Source organism: Lacerta agilis, chromosome 8, assembly GCF_009819535.1.
Source record: "Lacerta agilis isolate rLacAgi1 chromosome 8, rLacAgi1.pri, whole genome shotgun sequence".
Taxonomy (NCBI): domain Eukaryota; kingdom Metazoa; phylum Chordata; class Lepidosauria; order Squamata; family Lacertidae; genus Lacerta; species Lacerta agilis.
Window position 1 is genome coordinate 48,081,781 of NC_046319.1, and position 18,141 is coordinate 48,099,921.

The following is an 18,141-nucleotide window of genomic DNA, read 5'->3' on the forward strand; positions in this document are numbered from 1 at the left end:
TGCTTTTATATTGCAGCACTTTCCTCAATGTGTGTCTTGACAATCTTCGAATTGTGTCTCTCCCCACCTTGTTGTGACTTTCGGTTTTAAACACTTGCAAGATAAGGCAAAAATCAAATAAACATGCTGCTGAATGTTTAAAAGGGAATGCACTCATGGAGATACCTCTCGGGAATTTGTTGGAACCCAAAAGAGAGTTTCATGTTTTTAAATAGTTTTAGCAGCGCTTAAAAGTTTGGAGCAGTCTCAAGATGGCCGTGGGAAGACGACTTTGGTCTAAGCTGAGCGAAAGGATTTACTAACATGGGTGTGTGTGTGTGTGAGTGAGAGAGATTGAGAGAGAGACCTACTAGATGCTTGCCAACTGCATCTAGATTAAGACAATTGTAGCAAAACATAACAAGGCAGAGCAGAAGGCAGTTTAAAACTGGCATTGATGGTCAGAGAATGCCTGGGCAAAAAGGTAGGTTTCTAGTAGATGGTGGAAATACACCATTATTTGGTACCTACCTACATAAGACTACGTGGTTGGACCTGCCCTAGTACCAGGAAGGGCCAATCTGCCCATTTCAGTTTCCTTCACTTTCTTGCTGCCTAGTTTCAACATAAAATGGTGGAACAGACACTTTAAGCAGTTCTTCCCGTTTCCTGAGTGCTAAGACCTCCTTGCAACAGCGGCATGCCAGAAAGAGAAGATGCTCCTTTGCAAGGTGAGTCAAGGAAGACGTGCCCAGTTTTTGGTGGGCTGGCGGGATACCTTATGCAACCACATGGGCTGGAAGCAGCCTGTGAGTTTGCCTGCTGTGGTGAACTAAACTACAGACCACTGGAAAAAAAGGAGGAAAAAGCAGACTCTGGGATAGGGACGGGAAAATCTTTTCTATTTCTTGTTTTTCAGACCTGCTCCCCACATTTCTATATCAGTTTGTGATATTTTTTTAAGTCCTCATGAAAATTTCTCCTACCGGTAATATACTGATTTCTGTATGCAATTTTGCTTAATATAATGCATCTTTGTATGTTATTTCCACCAATCTATGCACCCTTCACCCTTGCATATCCATTTTTTGGATGCATTACTTGGCTGGAAAAGTGCATTGCCAAACTCTGAGAAATGTGAATTTTGAAGGATTCAAAATCCAGTTCACGTATCATTTTGGAAGGTGGAAATTAGGTAAGTCCACCTTTAAATGCAAACTACATCACATTTTGTCCTGAGTGTGGGGTCAGTAGACTAACCAACGTCCCCCAAATCCCAATGGCTATACAAGAATGAACTTGTTGGAACGACACTTTGCAAGTCATTTCCTCTTTTACAAGGAGCCAACTTTATTGGGGTGGTTTTCCCCCAAAAAAGTGTTACATGATGGTGCCCAGTCTGACCAGATTTCATGAGGCAATCTGTCGTTGCGTGAACACACACAGACACGGACCCTTCGCATGTGCATCCAACTCCTCTCCGCCTCCTGCCCCCTCCCTGCTGTTGGCATGCATCTGAAGCAGGAATACTCCAGAGCTCTCCTGACTCTTTTTGGACAGAAACATCTGCTCAGGTCATGTGACCAGCACTTGGAGGCCAGCTGAGCTCCGTTTCTCAACACACCACTGAGGGGGCTTTCTTGCCAGCATAGACACACAGAGAGAGACAGGGTTTGGAGAGAAGACATGGGGAGAGGAGGAGGACCCAGCCATGTTTGCACACAATCCGGCGCACAGACTGGGTGCTTCTCCTGAAAATGCACAGAAAGGCATGAGAGCCAGGATTGCTTAACTCAGCTAGGATTTCCTGGACTATATGATCAGAGGCTGAGGAATGCCAGAGCTAATCGGATCCAGATGTGCCTACTTGGCAACCTTTTATCCAAACGTTACCGAAGGGAGATGCAATGCTACTGACAAGATTGTACTGGATGTAAGTACCAAGCCTTTCGGTTTGTTCAGGGAGCGTTCTGTACGGACCCATTTGCAAACAGGAGCTGGCCTGCCCTCCAGTTTTAACCTAAACCTCTCCCCCACCCTCCCTGCGCCTGCGTTAAGATTTCTCATTGCCATTCACAAGCAGCAAATGAGCTCCCCTCCTCCTCCCCAATCTACACATCTGGCTCGCTCACTGCAAGAGGCATACCTTACCTGCGTCGGCTAGATGGGGAGACTGTGCAAATGCTGCAGTTAATATATCGGGAGGGGAGAAAGTTTGTGCATGCGGCTTTTGCTGAGATCCTCCCGCACACATTTTCCATTGGGGAGAAAAATAAGAGCCAAGGTTGGTGGCTAAGCACATGCTCTGTCTGCATGGTAAGATTCCAGAGTCAATCCCTGGGAAAAGAACCCCTTTCTGAAATTCTGGAGAGCCACTGCCAGTTAATATATTATTGAGCTGCATGGGCCAGCTTCCTCCTACTATATACATCCTATGGAAGGGGTGAGCAATCTCAGGACCAGGATGCAGCACTTTGGATCTCTCCATCTGGTCCTTGGGACATTCATCCCTGAGACAAAGGCCTTGTTTGCCCCCTCCTTGAGTGCTTTGCTGACTGGAACACACCCTTGAATTGTGACCATGTGTCTTGCTTGCCTGGAAGGATGGGTGAAGAGGGGTGTGTGGCTGAAATAGAGCTTATGCTATGTGCATTGCTCAGCCCATTTTTGCCTTTGGCCCTGTCCTCAGATGGCAAGCAGCCCCTGAGTGGTTTTCCATGAAGGTATGTGGCCCTTGGGTTGAAAATGTTTTCCCATTGCTGGGTCCTATGCAATCCATCCATCCATGCTGAACAACCTGAGCACGGCAGCATTCTGCCTCGCTGTGGTGCTTCAGGAACTGTATTCAGAGGCATGCCACTCTTGGATCCTGCAGACAGTATACAGTGCAGACATCCTAACTAGCAGTCATTGTTAGCCTTATCCAGATGTTCAACAGCATCTGGAGGGCCAGGTGCTTCTCTTCTAGGGTGAGCAGACTTCAGGTTTCCCCTTCTCATGCTCTAGAAACATGTTCACTTATCAGCAAGGGCAGGCCTCTGGGCATATGCAGAGTCCTTTCTAAATAAACCAGAGCCACTAATCTTGCAATTTTTGCTCCCAGAAGTGGAGGCACTATAAAAGTGCTTGTAAAGGAATTTGGGTAGTAGGCATAGCATATCTTGCTTTTTTATGAAAGGGCTGTTGCAATACAGAATTCTTCACCCTGCTAAGGGCAGTGACGATATGGGGGTGCTGGCATTCAGATGCTGTCAATCAAAGAGTTTACTTTTTTATTTCTGGCAGTTGGGGATGAATACATAGAAAGCCCTTACTAGTAGAGCGGGCATTTTTTGTTTTATGAGTTTGTTTTTGCATTGCCACAATGGTTTTCTTTGACAGCCTTCCCATCAGGACAGCTCTCAGGACAGTCTATCCAGAGTCTGCATTTTTCACGGAACCTGGCATCCACCCAAAAGACACGTTGGAAGGAGTCTGGCTAAACAAGGAGAAAAATGGGCTTTAGGGTTATCGCCCGGAGCTTAGGAAGGGAATCTTGACGTTGTTGTTGTTTAGTCAGGAAGGAGATCTTGATGTTGATGGGAGGCAAAAGGGCCAGTCAGAGAACAGGTTTGTAGTGAGCACAGCAGGGCCACTGGGGGAGTTAACACCAGAATATAATTTATTCTGTAGATAACATATTTGTTTCCATTTCCTGAGCTCCCTTCCCTTCCCCTCCAAATCTGGGAAGGCCCCCAAATGCCCCTCCCGCTGTGAGCCAGATATGCAGAGTCATGGCAGAGCAGAACATCTGGATCTGCTTCATTCCATCATTCTCTTCCTTCTGGGATTTCCTGTTGCACACAGGAGAATCAAAGTGGCTGCCATACATTTTTATCTTTGCACGGCGAATGGTGTCCCCCACCACGGGGGAATGGTATAACCTGGCTGGGGTGACCATGTGTCTTACTTAATAGAGGAGAGCCCTCGGTTTCAGAGTGGGCAGGCTTCAGGCTTGCAGGATTTTATCTCTCTCTCTCTTTTTTTTTACTAGTTCCCTGAAATCCACTATGTGGGGGTTGGTGCAAAAGGCATACACTTAAAAGGAAAGAATTCTGAGCTTAGCCGTTTGTTTTTGAGTATCAGGATTGCATTAAGTTTGCAGTCCATCCACCCAGGAATCTACTCTGGGTTACCCCAACTTTTTAAATTTCAGCAGTAGAATTTAGCATGGAAGGGGGGAGGGTGTCATTTTGCTGCTGTTAAACAGATGTTTTGTCATTTGAATGATACTTCATGGGTCTCCTGTCCCATAAGTAAAAGAAGTTATGGCTCTGAAACAACCAGATTTTATTGACTTTCGCAAATTAAGCTGATAGCTGGTCTAAATATTGGCAGGCTTGTATCTGTAAGTCATGGAAATGGTAGATTTCCATCTTGGACCAGGCTTATTCCAAGGCCTGAGTCCATGAAACTAAACAGAGAAAAGCAGCCAGAAATTCTCTCCAAGGTTGCCATTAGCATCTCAGATCTGAAATAATACTGGGCCAAATTTGCATGAAAACAAGTCAGAACTTAATTGGAGCCAGGAGTCAACATTGCTGGGCTCTGGAGTCAGGGACACAAAGTTGCATCATGTCCCAGAAAAGTTTTGGATGTAATATCCCGGGCAGGAAAGATCTTTTTGAGCATATACTGAGTTCTTAACATTCGCCGTGATATAGTGTGAACCCCACACCCAATCTCCTGTCCCTATACTGACACAACCTACTAAGATATTTTGTACTGCTACATCTTTTGGGACAAGGCCTAAACAGGAAAAACCTGATTTCTTGACATACTGTTTTATTTATTATTTAAAGAATTTGTATTCGACTCTCCAGCTTAAAAAAAGGGGGGGGGAGGCTTACTGGTCACTTAAAAAAAAACCCAAGACACTAAAAAAGACACCAAACAAAAGGAAAATGGATTTCTAGGGAGGAAGAAATAAAGAAAACTTGGGAACAAGTTTGAAGCTTTACTAAAACGTATGTGTGAAATTGTGAGGAAACTTAAACTAGGAGCCCCCAGTCCAGACCCCTCATGCCGGCTCTGGTTGAGACCACCAATAGGTGGAGCTAGTAAAAATGTCCACTACCAATGGTTTGGGCCTGCCTGAGTCCTTTTATACCAGGGCAGACAGTGGCACTTACTCTGGCTTTCCCTCCTCAGTGAACTTGTAGGGTTTAAACTTTCAAAGAGGATCTTTGTGGTAGAGGGTTCCAATTTATGGGTGTCCTTCTTCATGAGGTGCATCTGTTTCCCTCATTATTAACAACTGGGCAGTTGATGATTCAAATATCTCAGCAGCCTTGAAATTATTCACTGTGCCTTTTTGAATGTTTCCATATGTTTTAAAATGTATTCAATGGTCTTCAACAACAACAAAAACCAGTGTTTTGATGTTTTGTGGCTTAGCATCCTGGACTCCTTTGGAACAAAATGTAGAAGAGAAATTTAACTAACTAAATGTGCTACAGACTCTACCCTGACCTCCAGTTTCTTTTCTCTGCAGATGGATGTAGTCTACAGACAATCCCCCTAACACAATACTGCATGTTTCTTAGTGGAGATTTCTGGGAACAATGAGAGTTCAATTCAAGGCTGATGCCATTTGCACACTCGTCCTCGTGGTCGTCCTTTTCACCATGCTCTATTCTCAACTGGGCCACATTTCCCTTAGAGAAGAAAAGGTGAAAGGTCAGAAGCCACCATTAGCGGCGACTCGTAGGGTCTTCCACGTTCCCAGTGCCCTCCAGAAACAGACTGCAGTGGAGAAGGCCAAAATGATTTCTTCAATGAAACCTGGCGAGGGCGGAAGCCAAGATGCCATGGTCCCTACTCCGCCTCTCTTGACACAGTCTGCTTTTGATTTTAAGCGTTACCTGAGGAACAAAGACAACCGGAAGTTTGACCTTCTCATTAACCAGCCAAAGAAATGCAAGAGGAACCCAGGGGGCCCCTTCTTGCTCATTGCCATAAAGTCACTGGTAGAGGAATTTGACCGCCGGGAGATTGTACGGAAAACTTGGGGAAGAGAAGGGCCAGTCAATGGGGCGCAGGTGCAAAGGGTTTTCCTCCTGGGGGTCCCAAAGAACAAAACAGCACTGCCAGCGTGGGAGAGTCTTGTTCATCAGGAGAGCCAGATGTATCGAGACATCTTGTTGTGGGACTTCCTCGACACTTTCTTCAATTTGACCTTGAAGGAGATAAATTTCCTAAACTGGGCTCGTGAGTTTTGTTTCAGTACTAAGTTCATATTCAAAGGCGATGCCGACGTCTTCGTCAATGTGGAAAACATTGTCAACTTCCTGGAGAGGCGTGATCCATCCGATGACCTATTTGTTGGGGACATCATCTATAATGCCCACCCCATCCGAACCCGCAAGAGCAAATACTACATTCCAGAGACAATGTATGGGCTCAGCATGTATCCAGCCTATGCTGGGGGTGGTGGGTTCTTACTTTCCAGCAGCACCATGAAGAAACTCTCTCAGGCTTGTGGGGAGGTAGAACTCTTTCCTATAGATGATGTCTTCCTAGGCATGTGCTTACAAAGAATCAACCTGAAGCCCACCTTGCACGAAGGGTTCAAGACTTTTGGAATAACCAAGCCCTCTGCTGCTCCGAACTTGCAGACGTTTGATCCTTGTTTTTACAAAGATCTCATGGTAGTCCACAGCCTGAAGGGAGCTGAAATCTGGCTAATGTGGAACCTGCTACACAACCCAAGGCTCTCTTGCACCCAAAAGAAGCATGTAAAGAAGGCTTTCCGGTGGAAAATTAAAACTAAAGAGCCTACCAAAGATTATACGACCTAAGGATTGACTTATATGAGTGAATGAACATCACACAGGCCTAGCACTGCTGATGCGACTTGCACATCATCCAACAATGCTTGAAACCTACAGTGTTTTAGGCGGAGATATCAAGTGATGGAAATGCTTGTTTAAGCCAACCCTAATGTCTGCAGTTGTGTTAGTGGGGAAAATATATGGAGTGGAATCCAATGTAGTTCCCTTTGTTTGCTCACAATGAGTTTGCAACCACAGAAGTAGCCCTTAGGAACACAGGGGCGAAGCAAGCTGTCTTCTATGAAGTCCAACCAGTGGTTCCTCTAGTTCAGTACTGTCTACACTTAACAAGCATAACTCCCAAAGGTCCAAACATACAAGATACGTATGCTCAGAATATACTCAAAGAAAATCTGCAAAATTCACCCATGTGAATACTTATGTTTAGAAATGTCTGCAAAGGTTGTAAAGAGTAGACTTTGCTATACATGAAGTCCCAGATTTGATCCTTCAAGAACCTCAAATAGGTCTGGGAAAGACCTGTCTGAAACCCTTGAGTTGCTGCCAGTCAGTACAGACAATACTGAGTGAGATGGAGCAGTGCTCTGGCTCTGAATGATGCCTGCTCATGCTGCCAGATTTGTTAGGAATAATAGAGCATTGAGAGGAAGGTCCATTGTTGCAGGGTCATTCTGATGTAAATGCCTATAGGGGGGGGGGAATCCTTCCAGTAGCACCTTAAAGATCAACTAAGTTTGTTCTTGGTATGAGCTTTCGTGTGCATGCACACTTCTTCAGATACACTGAAACAGAAGTCACCAGACCCTTATATATAGTGAGAGGGTGGGGAGGATTATTACTCAGAAGGGTGGTGGGAATGGGTGATTGGCTGATAGGTGTGGAAAACCTGCAGACGACTGTTAACAACTGCAATTGGTCTTACAGGAAAAAGCAAGGGGCGAGATGGCTAAAAATAATTTTTGTCATGTATAATGAGATAAGAATCCAATGTCTCTATTCAGACCAGGTGTCTCCATGGTTTTAAGTTTGGTAATAAGTTGCAATTCAGCAACTTCTCTTTCTAGTCTATTTCTGAAATTCCTTTGTAGAAAGAGCTTGTTTATACAGATACCCACTCATCTTTGTTCACATATACCTAAAGCTATTAAAAGGACAATCTAAAACATTGCGCTTGAATGTCCGGTGTTGTGGTTTCACTACAACACACAAATCAAATTACTCTGTCTTCATTTGCATACTCTGTTTGCAAAAAAGGAAACAAAAATCATTTCACCTCCTAGCTCAACAAGACCTCCATAAATTATCTTCAGCCTCAAAGCAAAATGCAGGAGGATAATCTTTAAAAGTGCCCAATTTAAAATACGGTAGCAGTTTGGGACAAAAGACAGTGTGTGTAGACTTTTTGGTGTAATCAAGGTGGATCCAACCCCGTTCCAAAAATGTCTGTTGCTGAATTTATTGGACTTTTAAATGTATGTGTTCCCTTCAGTGTTTACCATTTAGAAGCAGACACAACCAACACAGAACAATATAATCCACAACGAATGTGGCTTCTCTCAGATGAATCATCAGATGGGAGCCTCAGCTTGCAGTGGGTGTTAAAAGATTATGGTGTATTAGATCACACATGTTCTAAAAACCGATCTTGGCCAGGTTCAGCATATGCATTTCACAGTTGCACTTTCTCAAGGTTTGGGGCACGAATCTTTCCCAGCCTTATCTGGCTCAGTGGCTTTCCAGGGTTTCAGGCAGGAGACAATTCTCAGTCCTAATTGGAGATGCCAGGTATTGAACCTGCATGAAAATAAAAGTTCTCTACCACCAATCACTGGTCCTTCCCCAACACTGGGAAACACCCCGACACAGCTGCCTATTGGTCCATCTAGCTCAGTATTGCCAACACTGACTGGCAGTGGCTCTCCAGGGTTTCAAACATTGAGTCTTCGCCAACCTTCTTTTGATTTGCTGGGGATTCAACTCGCGACCTTCTGCATGCAAAGCAGATGCCCTGCCTCTGAACTACAGCTTCTCAAAAGCTATGATTTATGGTTTATTGTGATTTGTGAATGAAGTCACTACTTTATTTACCTGTAAATAAACATGAGGCAAAATGAAGACAGATTCCTTGGATTGTACAATTAGATGGCTCCCTTTCTGGTCTTAAAAAGTCAGGGCTAAGGCACAAATTGAGAAGCGTGCTGGACTCTAAAAACACAAATCTCATTCAAAACAGCAGAAGGCATTTTCTTTGTCAGATCCGACACCGATTCAGTAGTTCAGGGCAAAGTGGGCACAGAAGAGAGTATCTTCAAAGAGGGTGGGGCTGGTTGGTTGACACACACACACACACAACCTCACTACAGCATTTTGCTGCAGACCCATTTGATTTCTCTCTGGTTTCTATTTGAACTCAGTGAGGAATCCTAATATATTCATTGCCGTAAGCACTTAGTGAAAGAAAAAACCCGCAACCATCTTTCAAATTATTGTTTGAAAGTGACAAATCCCCACCGCGACCCTATCAATACTGAATATAGAACAAAGGTTTTATTCAGGAAGAGAGGCTAGCACCAGCAATTGAAAATCTGATCACAGCTAGATTATTTCACTGCAGAGAAAAATCTGTTTCAAATTAGGAGGGAAATTGTTCCTGGAAGAAGAGATACTGAGCTAGGCTGATGGTAAGAGCAGGGCAGCAGGGAGGGAAAGAGAACAAATAACACCAAGGGAACAGCTTACCATAGTACCCCACAGGACCGGACCAGCTGAAGGGGGGGAAATAGTCTGCATGAGGAAGTAAATAGGATCTGTAGGGGCATCACTCCTCCCCGCAGTTCATGCCACATGCCATTTTTGTTCATGAGCCTCTGTAATCCCGTCCAACTTGCTAACACATTGAGTGAAAGCAAGTAAGTTGTTGTTGACACACGCCATTTGCACTGTTGCGTATGCATGTCAACGGCACAGCTCCCTTTACTTGGAAAGATGGCTGCTTGAATTGTGGAAGACTCCATCCTAGAACACCTGCTTTGCATGCAGAAAGTGCCTTTCAATCCTCAGCATCTCCAGGTAGGGTTGGGAATGTCCCCTGTCTGAAACCCTGGAGAGCTTCTGCCAATCTCTGTGGACTAGACTGAGCCAGGTGGACAGATGGCCTGAATGGCATATTTTCATATTGTTCCTATGTTATTAAAACACCATTATGAAGTATGAGAAAGTGACTGACAACTGCTCTTAATCAGGCTGGGGTTTGTTTTGCATTTTCATTCTTGGCTATGTCCACGAGCAGACTTATACCCTTTCACTGAGAATCTTGCAATGTTTTCCATTCAAATATTTATCTTTCACTCCTACTGAAGTGGCACACCTGAAGAGCCTGCCAAGCAATTGGTAGGGATTAAAAGATTATTATATTAGATTTCTTGAAGAGGTTAGCTTTGTCTGTAAGTAAGATGCTGTGGAAATACTTAAGGGACAATACTGATTGATTAGGGAAAGTCACAGATGAGTGGGAGAACATCTGCTTTGCATGCAGAAGGTCCTAGGTTCAGTCCCCAGAATCTCTAGGTAAAGCTGGGGGAGACCTCTGTCCAAAACCCTAGAGAGCCACTGCCAGCCAGTGTAAACAATACTGAGCTAGATGGTCCAATGGTCTGACTCTGTATAAGACAAGTTTTTCAGTTGTTTACATTTATGGATTGCTATACACCTTTCATATATACAGCATTACAGTTTAACCTTCAATCAAAAAAATGGGGTTAGTATCTACACCAGGAGCACTTGTCACTGTAGAAATTACACAGAAGTTGACCTACAACCTCTCATCCTGCACAGTAGTAAGCCAGGTCCCCATCTTTCAGTCAGATAATGCAGTATCTTTCAGTCTTTCAGTGCAGTAATACCACCCCAGTTCACATTTTAAAAGTTTTCTGGACAAAAGACGCCCAAATTCTAGCCGAATCCCTGTATTTGGTGTATTTATCTTTTTAACCTCAGCAAATGTAATGTGCTGGGGTAAGAAATGTTCCAATAAAACTGATGCAGGGGAAGATGGGGCTCACCAAAATGAACGCAGCCACCCATCAATTTTTCCAGCGAACACAGGTAGTTCATTGAGCCACTGGTAGGCTCCATTCAGCAGACCTTTTATACTTTCTCCTTCCTTCAACATGCCCTACAAATATTAAGGTAGATGCCACACTGCAATACTGCCAGGTCAATTGCAGTGCCCTGACTCCTGGGTGCTGTTTAGTGGGATGTAGTGGTTGCAGTGTTAATTTACAACTGGGGAAACTCAGGTTCAAACACCCCACTTATCCACAAAGGGCTTGCAGGGTGACTTTGGGCTTACCACTATCTTTCAGCAGGCTATTCCAAGGATATAGTAAAAGGGAGGAATCATGAGTTTCTTGGATGAGGACACAAAATTCAAATAATAAACATAAGATCAATCAAAGACTCATCATTAATTGCAAAATACAGACACTCAGCAACTGTATTTAAACAACACAGTAACTGAGACTCATTTTATTTGTCCTTTCAATGTACATGCTAGTTATTCATTTCATATAATTTACAAGAGGCTTATGAAAAACAGAATTCATGTTAGAAAGGAAAGAGAATTGGGGGATTTTCTCAGCAAGCAATGATCATGGGTGTGGGAACAGTACATTATGAAGAAGAGCAACATCTAGAAATAAAGGTAAAACAAAAATCTGTTTTCCTGTTAACCATTAAATTCTCAGTGGGGCTTCCTTTATTTCTTTTTAAGTATAGAATGTCACAGTATACAGGAAGACTAAATGGCAAAAAGGAGGTCACACCCACCCACAAATACACGCAACACGCACACACACACTTATCCCTGCTACTGGTCCAGGATCCAAAACGTTTAGTTAAACATCCTAAAATTCCCTATTTCCCATTCATTGGTAAACTATACAGGATTACACTGTACATGGCATTAAAATTACAAAAGGTTTTGTATTTACAAAATCTGTACACGCATATGCAAAACCCACAAAAATCGTCTATATATCACAAGTTGCTACACCAAAATATTAAAAATGGGATAAAATTATACATTTCTCTTTTCTCTCTCTTTCTCTCTCATTTTAAAAAGGGTCAATATTTCAAAGATGACCGAGACAGACAGAGACTATCTACTTTCCCCACAATAAGACTGGTAAGAGAGCTGCAAACCCCAGTTCCACTTGAGATAATGACTGCAGAGTCTCTAACTGGAAGCCACTGAAATCCTGTCTGCTGGGGGTGGAGGGGGAGAGTGTGCAGAACTATGTATGTACAGAAATGTTGAATCAAGATTAAGGATCTCTTTGGCTAACATTTTGGCATTAAATTTAAAAAGAAGATGAGAGAGAGATGGGAGGGGTGGAAAGAGAGGCAATTCCTCCCCTCTCCAATGTGCTACGTACGTAATCACCCAGAGCGCAATCTGCCAGGATCGGGTCCCATGGAAGCCTCTTGGGAAACTTCTCTTGCATTAAGGCTGCACAACTTTAATTTCATTTTGATGAGACTTGGGTGGGAGCAGTTCTTAGTGCTGCACCCCAGTTCTTCTCCTACCCCTACTCTACAGGACGAGGAAGAAGAAGTAAGAAATCCTAAGCTGATGCTTGTCACACAATTGCAAGAAGAGACAACTGTGTTTACTCTTCCAGGACCGAATACTCTCTCCCCCCCCCCCCCGTTTTATGCACAAGCAAAAATGGTATCAAAACCCTTAAGAAAGACATAATTCAGAGGAATAATCTACTTGACTCCCCCCCCTCTCCTTCTGGACACGGTATATATAAAAAACACATTAGTTAACCAGGCATGGCAGAAAATAAGTCGCTTCAGCATGTCAAGTAAATATTAGTGCAGAAAAGGTGGGGTTCTTCCCCACTGTATAAATAAGCTTTATGCGTGGCAAACAATTAAATAAACCATCGTACCCCCACTCACACCCAGTACACAGATGCTCCTCAGTGAATATTAAAATGTATTATCAAGTAATTAAAGTGTATGTAGTGCAAAAATGTTACAACCAAGTCTTATGCACATGCTGCTTTGCACTTGTTTCAACATCAGACAAACATGTGATGCCTGAAATTATGGACACGTATATACATACTTGTCACATTTGGTACGATGTCTTAGCCACAGAAATACCCATGTACTTTATTTTATATATACACCTATATATAAGGGGTGTGTCTATGTGTGTGTATACACACCCACACATACATTGTTGTCCTTTAAAAAATATGACTACCATTACAGTTAACACAAACACAGACCGGAAAAAATATATCCAATACCTGCTTCCAGATGCTCCAAGGCTCAGAAAGTTTGTGCTTCTAAGTCGTGCAGTCATTTGTGTGCCCTCTCGTTTAAAACTCATCCTTCTTCCAGCTCAGGAAAGATAGACCAGTCTGTTTACATCCACACAGTAAAGGATGAGGGCAACCGAGAGGAGAAAAATCAACGGCGACAGGCACCTAATTGCTCATTTCCATGCCCTGTGATGAACAGTCAAGAGGATTTCCCATCCTGCTCCATGCACAGGTGGCAAAAGACAGTTTATGAACGCGCGCGCGCACACACACACACACACACACACACACAAGTCCATCATACCGTGCTTTTCCATATTATAAGTGGCAGCAAATCAAGGCACGCTGTACTAATTTTGTAGCATTTTGATTAGCTGATATCGCTCACTGGGGAAGATCTGACATTTTCAGCTGGCTGCTGGGCCTTGCTGGGCCATAGAGAGTAACAGAAGCTATGTGATTATTCTGCATCACCTGTACAAAGAAACAAAAAGGAATACTGTCAGACAGCCCTTACTGTCAGAGGGACTACAGAATTCAAATTCCTCCAAAAAGAAGCCCAAATAGGTTAGCAGTAATATGGACAACTAACACCACCCAGTGGACTAGAGACTCAATCTGCGTGACCTGGACTCAAACCTCATACTAGCCATGGATTCCTTCTGTGGCTTCAAAATAAAAGTCTATTCAAAACTGGTTTTAAACATGAACCCCTTTTTAGTCTTTTTTTCAATGGATCACTTAGACAGCGGGGTCTGCATGTGGCTCCTAACCTTACCTCATGCAGCCCTTGCCGTCTCCCGAAGCAGCCCCATTCTTCCACCGCATTAGAGCTCCTTCCTTTTTGTTTCTTCTTTTCTCTTGGCTTTTAAAAGACTCCCAAAATTGCCCTTCCTATATAATTTAAGAACTAGAAGAGGCACTATTTTATTGAATAAAAATAAATTGATTCACATTCTCCCCCCCCCCCCCCCCCGGTTCTATGGCTCAAGGTAAGGAAATTTCCCTTCTGTGCATAGCACACACTAAAGAAGAATTAAAAAACTTGTTTTCCAAAATAGCAACTGTATTCATCTGTGGAATTTACTAGATAAGCAAATCCTTGGTATGCCAATCTGAGAGTAACCCCATCAAACCCAGTATGGCTTACTTCTGAAAAAATCTGCACAGGATTGGAAATTTTAATCTGAGGCAGCCATGGTGAAAACTGATGCCTTTTTTCACTTTTTTTCTCTGGCTCCACCCATTATGTTCCACCCCCACAGAATAACCACAAGTGAATGAGGCCCTCAATCACGTTTCCCATCCCAGTGTGGAAAATAAGCTTTTCCAAGTTCTTTTTATCCTACTACAGAGCTAGACTTGATAATGATGTGCACTGTGCGATTCACTTCAAATTCGTCTGCTGAATTGGTCCCACACACAATGGACTTAAGTGTATCCCACACCACATCAGCCAAGAATGCAGAGTGCTTCAACAGTACAACTTGGGAGAAATGTCCACAGACTTGCAGAACCAGCCACTATTTCAAACAAACTAAATCCAGGGCTCCATCACGTCTTTTAGCTAAGTAAGCTTGCCTAACCTCAAAGATCATTCGCTGAAGTCCAAAGCAAAATGTTGACCCAAATGGATTTGTGTTGTTTGGAGAGGATGATCTAAAGAAAAGAAAATCTGGCTAAGGTAACCAAATAATACCAGTAAAATTTACATTCAATATTTTTTTGTAACACCCAATATTAGCATAAACAACAAAACCTATCTTTTTAGGGAATTAAATGGATTTTTTTTCATTACAAAGGTATAATGCTCAACCATGTTTTGCTTTCCTCCACCACTACTTTGCAGCAAAGTAAAATGTGGACCTATTGTGAAAGATTACACATTCAGCAAGGTAACTACAACGAAGGCAGATTCTTTGCTTTTCCAGCCTCTCGACTTGCAAGGTGATAATTGAATCTTTTTTTATGTCTTACCACTGTCTCCTTCTAGGGAAAGCACTTAGCTCTTCAAGCAAACAAGGTTTCTAGTTTTATGATTCTATAATCATGGCGCATTTAATTCAACGAAGCTGTTGAGTATTATTAGGTCTCTCTTTCTCGTAGTCACTTGAAATACAGTTGATTCCTATCCAAGTGACAGAATAAAATAAAATATTTACCTGTGAAGTACCACTGGCTTCTCTACAGGATGTCCAAGAAGGTCCTGAATATTGTCCCACTGTAAGCATATGAAAATGCCTTAGAGAATGAAGCATGTCATGTATATCTATGTTTTTGACACGTGCACTTAAGAAAAAGCAAACATCAGCTAAAATCCGCTCACAGATGGATGGGACTAATACATATGACTTTATTTGCAAACTTTTATACAAACAAATTTGTAAAAACTTAAAGGGTCAATTGTCAGCAGCTGCTGCAGATATATAGACAGCCTGATATATTGAACTTTAGTGGGAATGTTGCTTTGTTATACAGTATATACCGGTACCAAGCCCAGGAACACCATTAGGGTTTTTTTTGGGGGGGGGGGGGTGTTTCTCTCATTTTGGTTTAATGTTGTATGTTTCTGTACTTATAATAAAATGCAATAATTTTTTTTAAGGTATCAAAGGTTGGCTATGTGTATTTTACCTCTAGAATCCAGCTGCTAACTTGTGGTTTGCTACAATGGTAAATTTGGATTTGGAACCATGGCATTTCAAGCATTGTCTTTTCTCATATCATCCTGCTTGCCCAATTTTATCTCCAGTGGATGTCCTGCTTTGAGTTCCATTCCACCTAGCTGGAAGATTAAATCTGCAAATGCCCAGAGTGGGTCCATTTCTGGGATGACTCCCAGCCACTGACCCCAATCACCTCCTGAAAGAGGCCACCTTAGCACAGTGCTCCAGCATACCCTTTCTTAGCCCAGTGCAAATAAGGTGCCACTGCTGAAGTTAAAGGACTGTTCTAGCAAGCATGACTGGGGGTTCAATTTACCTTGCTATAGGTTGTGCAGGTTTCTGTCTGTGAATCGGTGCTATCTGTTTGGAGAAAGAACAGAGAAAATGACCTATAAGGTTACATTTCAGCAAATGATCCCACTCCTCCTCTTCCTAATGCCTTTCTGCACCAACAGCATGTTAGGTACTATTCAGTACATGGAAGTGACTCTGAAAGCTAATTCTAAGAGTCTTGGCATATTAGTATTTTCTAAACTTCTATTTCAACAAGACACATATTTAACTCTTCTACCCCCCTCCCTGCAACACTATTTACTTTTAGAGTTTCTAAGAGTAAGAATTACTCATCCCCAGGTGAGCCCCCTTCCTTTGTTTCTTTGTGAAATGCTGTTCTGGGCAGGCCTCCTCATTGGAAAGGAGCCATGACATTAGTTGTTGCTCAGATGGTGACTCAACCAACAGCCTGCTCTGAGGACAGCCAAAACTTCTGACTGTTTGCATGAAAGAAATACTGGAGAATTCAAGCACACCCAACAGGGCAGAATTAATCAGGAAAAGTTGAAGCGGGCAAGCGTGGGCCTCTTAAGGCCCTTCAGTTTTAAGACCTGATGCTGGAGATGTTACATTTTTATATAGACAAGAATATCAAGAGCTGTGTTGCAACTGCCTGTTCATTCACTTAGATATCCCATCAACCTGAGAACCTTTCTTGGGTGTGTGCTCACAGATGTTAACAGATGACTAAGAGTACAGCTGTCAGAGGCTCCTTTCCTTGCAGTGCCAACTGTATTTGTGATCACCAGTTTCATATTATCCATACGAACACGTATCCACAGTGTAAACAGACCTAATGCTACACTTAAAAGGTGTCAGCTCCATGTTATCGCATCACTCCTGAGATAAATGTTCAGGTTTTTGCTTGGTACCAAAACAGGCTAAGGTTGGCATGCTAGCTATCTGCCAAGTCAGTGTCTACTGACATCTTAATCTTTGTCCAGTCAGGTATTGTCCAAAGTCCCCCAAAGACATGGAGTTTGAAGAACTTGCCTTCTGTCTACGCAGCCAAGTTGCCTCCAAAACCTGACATTTGCTTCTACTTCTTTTAACAGTTGCTGTTAATTTGCTTTATGTCTTTATTTCCTTTGTTTAAGGAAAGTAATTGGGGGCTGACCTCAGTGCTCCAAAATAAAAGCCAATGAAAGCCAAGGCGAATTGGGACACGCAACTCATCTAACGGTGTCTCACATGCCAGCCTGATTCTGAACTTGAATTAGGAGATCAAAATGTTGCCAGCCATAGGCAAAACTCTCCCTGCCCTTGTTTCCCCCAAAACTACTGGTAACATGTATATACAAGCACCAAGTACAGAAAAACTGACTGAGATTTGTTCTCTTGGAAAGCAATGACAAGGCTCCTCTGCTGATCTCCAAGGACTTCACATCAAAACCTGGAGGCAATTAGAGCTATTCTGCCCTCATGACCATGATATATTTAATAATTTCCATGAAATCTCCTTTGAAATAAGAAGCTGGTTAATAAATATATCCAGGATGAGATAGTTTGAAATAGCATTTGAGAATTTTAGGAAACGAAAGTTATCAGGCATGAGATCAGCCGACTGTCTCTCCTTCCTAGTGCTAACTAAGGTTGCCTGGGAAATGTTTTGACAATAGGTTCATTTCTTTAAGTTAGGAGCCAAGAGTGAAATTATAGTATTATAATTTTTATTTTATTTATAATATATTATTATATGATAATAATCATTATTATTCTTTTTTATAAAAAAAAATAAAAACTAAAGCCTTGCATTTGCTGGTTTGTGCCACTGATTGCCCCCACGAAAATAAATAAAATAACATCTGTACAAAAAGAGCTTCCTGAATCACCCTTACATCATTCTGGCTCCAAGTCCTTTGAAAAGCCTTAACCCCAATGTTTCCAGAGTTTGAACTGAGATTTATTTTGCCTACAATACAAATACAAATTATGTCCTGTTCTAACCACCCCTACATAAATGAGGTTTCCTTCCTGTTCATACTCCCAACA

General features: G+C 42.6%; 2 protein-coding genes across 3 annotated transcripts in view; one reads left to right on the top strand and one right to left on the bottom strand.

Annotated features, from left to right (window-relative positions):
• Positions 1-679: 679 nt before the first annotated feature.
• On the top strand, positions 680-7,011 carry B3GNT9 (UDP-GlcNAc:betaGal beta-1,3-N-acetylglucosaminyltransferase 9). Its single transcript, XM_033158668.1, is given in 2 exon segments — positions 680-710; positions 5,530-7,011. Coding segments are annotated over 2 exon segments (1,320 nt in total). The 3' UTR covers positions 6,819-7,011.
• A 5,507-nt stretch (positions 7,012-12,518) lies between these two features.
• C8H16orf70 (chromosome 8 C16orf70 homolog) overlaps positions 12,519-18,141 on the bottom strand; it is a 41,675-nt gene continuing 36,052 nt past the window's right edge. For both annotated transcript variants that reach the window (XM_033157257.1, XM_033157256.1), the window contains exons 14-17: positions 16,133-16,176; positions 15,313-15,371; positions 14,737-14,809; positions 12,519-13,624 (exon numbers count right to left, since the gene is read on the bottom strand). In XM_033157257.1, coding sequence (XP_033013148.1) covers positions 13,535-13,624; positions 14,737-14,809; positions 15,313-15,371; positions 16,133-16,176 — 266 coding nt within the window. In that variant the 3' untranslated portion in view covers positions 12,519-13,534. The remainder of the gene's footprint in view (positions 13,625-14,736; positions 14,810-15,312; positions 15,372-16,132; positions 16,177-18,141) is intronic.